The sequence below is a fragment of the Scatophagus argus genome, chromosome 19 (genome assembly GCF_020382885.2).
Source record: "Scatophagus argus isolate fScaArg1 chromosome 19, fScaArg1.pri, whole genome shotgun sequence".
NCBI lineage: Eukaryota > Metazoa > Chordata > Actinopteri > Scatophagidae > Scatophagus > Scatophagus argus.
This window is the reverse complement of record NC_058511.1, coordinates 3,734,776-3,740,775: the sequence shown is the minus strand read 5'-3', so window position 1 is coordinate 3,740,775 and position 6,000 is coordinate 3,734,776. Positions and strand designations below refer to the sequence as shown.

Here is a 6,000-nt window from a genome sequence, read left to right as displayed (position 1 = left end):
GTCAAGAGCCAACTTAACGGACTGAGACCGAAAACTTAAAATCAAAATTCAGTTTCCCTGAGAACAAACCTGAGCTAAAAAGTCTGAATACACTTGACTGAACCTCGGCCTCTGTGCAGTCACACACAGTCAGATGAGATGTTGGTTTGGATCGTCCTCTGGGGCATCAACGTGGGCCACGAGATGGCGCTGTTCGCTACATGATGTGCCCGCTCGTGTTGAATCACAACATCTGTGAAGTCCCTCCGTGATTTATGACATAATGACATCTGTTTAAATCTTGAGGAAATTAATTTTAATCAGTCGATAGCTTCTATCCAAATAGCAGCAACATGAATGAAGTGCAGGGAAAGATGGGAAGACAAGTGGTCAAAGTTGATGAATTAGTTTGAATATCGGTGTCATTTGGAGATTTAATGAGCTAAGATTTAATTAAAAATGCATAGGTTTGCATAAGAGTCAGTTCACTAAATCCTGACAAGCCGTGACAAATCCCCTTAACATCATCTGCCAGCAAATCACCATAACCCTCATGTGAGCCTACAAATGTTTTGCAGATCGAATAACAGAACACACAATAGAATTATTTTATTTTGCACGTGTCGGATTACATGCAGGAAGATCACCAAACTCAACGTCCAAAGGGTAGTTTAATTCCGGCTTCACTGCAGCCAATATAAACTGCATGGTAGTTCAGACTCGAGAGTGAATTTGCATCCGTTCAGCACTTCATCTCTTTATGTGACAACAAAACCTCAGCTGTGTTTGCAGGTTCACTTCACAAGTTCACATCTTATTGGAGCACGCTCCACAGAATGCCTGAAATGTGTTGTTAAGGCACGTTTCGTGACTTACTCGAAACTATCTTTCTTAAATTTGTATATTTCTGAATGGAGTTTGGTTCGCGAATTGAAAACAGGGGTGACGCGGGCAGTTCAGGGGTCTTGAATGCTCCTTTGAGAGTCTAAAGTGATCCGTCTTCGAACGACACTAAACTGGTTCGAACAAACCTTCACCATGCAGAAGACAAAGATTTGGTGAATTATGGCGAGCTCCCATACCTTATCAGAGCCAGCTGCCGCCCCGTGCATGCCCGGATGCCCCCCTCCTCCTCAGCCCGCCAGCTTGCTGCTGTCTGCCTTATCAGCGCTGCTGCTGGTGTCGCTGGATGCTGCACGGTGGCGCAGCCCAGATCCAACTGAGGACTTGAGGATGGAAACGTGAGGACAGCGGGTCTGTAGGAAGCGAGGAGCCAGGATGGAATAACTCAGAGGACCCCTCCTGTGTACACTGCTGGTCTTCATTTGATCCCTTATTTTATCACACTGAGAAAAAACCTGCTGCATGTCGTCAAGTCGCTCCTAATAGGATTTTATTGAAGCGCATCTCTCCGGATCAGGTGCGCCGGCATTTCCTCAACTTACCTGGGATGATGATTTCTGCTTGTTCTTCACAGGTGGGGGAGTGGATTTAAATTTCAAAGTTTGGATCCTCTTTTTCCGGGATTTTTTCATTTCTCATGTATTTATTTTTTAAAGGGGATGGCAGTTGTCGACTGGAGACGAACGCGCCTCGCTGAACACAGCAGTTAAAATTGTGGATGGATGCTGTCGATGTTGTCACGGCTCTTCTGGCTGATGATTGTGTGTGTGTGAGTGTGTGTGTGAACTCACACCGCGGGCGCCCGCCGCGCTGACACGTCGCTGAGCTGCACGCTCGTCCGTTCGCATGAAAATCACCCCACTGTCCGTGAAAGTTTGTGACTGGGACGCGGTGGAGGATGAAGGCAGCGCACCTTTTCTGGCTTCCGCACGGACGCAGGGCTCAGTGACTGCTTCCTTGTTACGCGTGCTTTTAGTTCAGCGTGTCGCTTGTGGATGGATTGGTGATTAGGTGTTAACTGGAGAATGTGTTTCCACACCGTGGATTCCTGCTCGGGCTGGAGGGGAGAGCAGCGGATATCCCAATGCCTTCCTGGGACCACAGGTGTTCCCTGTAAACAGGTAGGTTAGAGTGCGTGGAGTTCGGTGATAGCTCTCTAATTATGGACACAAGTCACCGAGAACTAATTAAAGACGTGGTTACTGTTTGGAACATGATGACCGCGAGGGCCGTGTGTCAGCTCCAGACTGCACTCACAAATCCTGCAGTTTAGTGCTGCGTTGCTTATGGAGAGTGATTTAAGATCTTTCTCCGAGAAATCTCCCACTGACTTCACTGTACTTCACCTCACTTCTCTGTACCGTAGTTGTACTTGGGGAAAATGTTCCAACATATTCACATTCTGATTCACACAAGTCAAACCCAGCGAGACACTGTGAAGTGAACAGGTTACAGCTTTGAGGAAACACAGCGCCGCACCGTGAAATGTTTTTGGCTATAATAAAGTACACGTGTGTGGCAAAAGGTGAACAGAAAACGTCCCTCGTGCATGTTAAACGTTGTATCAGAACCGAAAACTTGGCACTTGTTTTCTCTCTGCATCTGAATGATTAAAAATGCATCAATGATGTGGGCTTGTGATTCGCAAGATATTAAAATTTGATATCATTAATTGCACCCAAAAGTTTAGAGTTCTGTGTTCCAGATGACAGAAATCATGACAAAATCCAAAATGTTATCTTCTTGATGAATTTAGCTCACCTTTCTGAGTGTTCATTCTAATCCAAATGGACTTCAGGCGAGCTGATGTGACAAAATTTCAAACAAGAAGCCCCAACCTTCATCACCGGGTTTCACTGGGTTTACATACAGTGCAGCTTTCACTTTTACTTAACAAATCCTGATTTGTTTGAGAACTGAACTGAGTTCTGTGTTTATACAATGTACATATTGGCTACTTTTACACATTGTACATACCTGTATTTTTAAATTTTCTTAAAAAATTTTTTGAATACAGTTTTTGTAAATACTACCGTACTTGAGATTTTAGTTTTTGTTTATCCTATTTATATACTCTGCACTTTTCTCCTTTCTTGGTCGGGAATACTGCATGTGCAATTGTCTGTAGAAACAAGAATTTCCCTCCAGGGATTAATAAAGGAATTCTGATTCTGATTCTGATTCTGATTCTTTCATCTTTTAGTGACTCCAAATCCCAAAATGCCGAGCTGTGGATAGAGAGGCTGCCCTGTGGGTCGAGCTGACCTGTGTCTGCCTCCCTGCACCTCCTCATCATTTCCTAGTTCCTTGTCCTCCCTTTTTCCTTCTCTTCCCCCTTCAGCCCTTTATCCTCCTCTTACTCCTTCTCTTCCCCTTCCTCTCTTGCGTTATCTTTTATTTTTCAAATCCCCTTTTTTCTCTCTCGTTTTTCCCCTTTCCCCCTGCGTCATCATCAGCCTCTCACCCCCCTTCTCTCCCTCCTTCTCCTCTTGCTGTCACACCTCCCTCCTGTCCTCTCTCCCTTCCTTGTTCTACCCTCCACATCCTCCTCTTCCTCCCCCCACAGCACACATGCAGGCCAAGAAGCGGTACCTGCTCGTGTCTGTGGGGGCCGGTCTTCTCTTCCTCATCTACCTGTGGGGTCTGCAAATTGGGGAGTTCCAGCAGCAGCCGTACCAGTATCACCAGCTTCCCCAGTACCCCCAGTACCCCCAGTACCACCAGCCGGAATACCAGTACTACCACCAGACCCAGGAGGTGTACGAGCCCCAGCCCCTGCCTCAGAGAACCCCGTCCAGACCTCCCAGGCACTGGCCAGAGTCGACCCGGCTGCTGGAGCCGTACCTGGAGGGCGGGGAGCAAGAGGTAGACTCAACAAACCAAGTATTGATTATGCATAAGACCCTTTTTTGTCATGCAGTCCTGTTGCCTGTCTGAACGTAGCTTTTGTCATATGCACCTGAGACAAGTGGCGGGAGGACGGTTGAAAGTGGTGCATCAGGGGAATCAAAGAACGTCACCATTCATCTTTTTATGTAGGCTGGTTATTAGAGCTGATAACTCTGTCACACATCAAAGCTTTGAAAGCTCAAATCGATCGGTGGAGAAGCAGTTTTGAATTACTGGTTAAAACATATTGCAGCGATTTCCTACTGACAGCATGAAAAAGCCAGAAATCCTGCCAGACATTTTTAGTCCTCTCACTCAGATGTGAAGACTGCAGGAGACTCATTCATTGGTGTTTTGGAGAAAGCTTTGGAACTGATTTTATTTTTTTTACATCTTGGGAAAATGCACACATGTAAACTGTGAATTTAATGAAGTGGTAGATATGATTGCACTGTATTCATGGTGCTCCCGACCTGTTTGTCTCCGTGTGTCCAGGCGGACAGTCCTCAGCTCCACCACCAGCACACCTCGCCCCGGGAAAGACGCGCGATCCGCGACAACATCTACAAGAACAGACGCTGCCGCATGGAAACCTGCTTCGACTTTTCTCGCTGCCAGTCGGGCTTCGGGGTTTACATCTACCCCCCTCAGAGAGGGGACGAGATCTCCGAGACCTACCAGAAGATCCTGTCGTCCATCGAGGAGTCTCGCTTCCACACCACAGACCCTTCGCGGGCTTGTCTGTTCATTCTGGCTGTGGACACGTTGGACAGGGACCAGCTCTCGGTTCAGTACGTCCAGAACGTCAGGCTCCGCATCCAGAGCCTGCCGACGTGGAACGATGGCAGGAACCACCTCATATTCAACCTGTACTCTGGCACCTGGCCGGACTACACAGAGGATCTAGGCTTTGAGGTGGGCCAGGCCATGTTGGCCAAGGCCAGCGCGGATGTGGTCAACTTCCGACCCAACTTTGATATCTCTATCCCTCTATTCTCCAAGGATCACCCACTAAAAGGAGGGGGCTTGGGTTATCTAACGCTCAATGACACACCGCCCTCCAGGAAGTACCTGCTGGTTTTCAAAGGGAAGCGATACCTAACTGGCATAGGTTCTGAGACGAGGAACGCTCTGTATCACATCCACAACGGGGAAGATATTATTCTGCTGACCACATGTAAACATGGCAAAGACTGGGAGAAGCACAAGGACTCTCGCTGTGACAGAGATAATGAAGAGTACTCAAAGTAAGACATGCTTTTTTTTTTGTCCTCGCTGCTTCTGGGTGTGCTTTCATTTCCATTTGAAAAGAGCATCGCTGCTTTGAAGATCTTTCCATTAAGAGGATGTATTAGTGACCTGATAGAGCTCACATTCACGGTCTTTGCTGGTGTTTGTGCCGCTTTGGAGTCGGTCGGTACTGGTTTTGCTGGTTTTGTCTCTTCTGCCAGGAGGGCAGACGTTAGCACTGTGGCAGTCATCTCATTGTCGGTTCTTATTTGCTGTTGGTTATTTCTCATGCGTTGCGTTTGTGGATCATTAGCTCACAAGTGCTTGTTGTGTTTTTGTGCAGGGATGCTGCTGCTGCCAATCATTACAAACGTGGTTTAGTGGCTTAAAACTCTCCTGCTTGGGAGTGTTGGGGACTTGCTGCTGTGCACAAAGCTCCTCTTCTTTATTTGAATGAAACAGGTTGCAGGCTTTCATGTGCATATTTCACAATTGTCAGGGGAGTTGAGCTTCAGTGTTGCTGTGCTCTTGAGACAAAATGCTACGAAACGTGTGTGTTCACGCTGTGCCGCATGTGTGTGTGTGAAAGAGAGAGCGAGTGAGGAGTGGCAGAGCAGGAAAGTTTTGTCAGCTCAGCAGTTGGTCGAGAGAAAAGTGATCTGAGCTGGGAATAGGGGTTCACCTTTTGAAATTTTTTAGCGAGAGCTGGCAGCCGAAAGAAGACGAACTACTGCATGTGCCGCGAAATGGGAACGACGTTCTCAACTCTTCTCGCTTTTTTCCTGGAAGTGTTAGCCCAGGAGTCATCTGTTGCATATTTTAGATTCAGATGTCGGTGATACCCGAAGGAAAAGCACAGCATATCCAGGATCCTGCTAAGTGCTGCCAACCAGCAGCTGAAAGCAGCTGCATACAGTGAAGTCAGTGTGCAGCTCTGGCTCCATTGTAGCACGTTAAAACCTGAAATTAAAGAACTGAGTGCGAGGTTAAACTGATGAC

At 47.1% G+C, this 6,000-nt stretch overlaps 1 protein-coding gene across 3 annotated transcripts in view; it reads left to right on the top strand.

The window, feature by feature from the left end:
• Positions 1–974: 974 nt before the first annotated feature.
• LOC124050301 (exostosin-1-like) overlaps positions 975–6,000 on the top strand; it is a 186,313-nt gene continuing 181,287 nt past the window's right edge. For all 3 annotated transcript variants that reach the window (XM_046372675.1, XM_046372674.1, XM_046372676.1), the window contains exons 1-3: positions 975–2,003; positions 3,086–3,747; positions 4,267–5,018. In XM_046372675.1, coding sequence (XP_046228631.1) covers positions 3,454–3,747; positions 4,267–5,018 — 1,046 coding nt within the window. In that variant the 5' untranslated portion in view covers positions 975–2,003; positions 3,086–3,453. The remainder of the gene's footprint in view (positions 2,004–3,085; positions 3,748–4,266; positions 5,019–6,000) is intronic.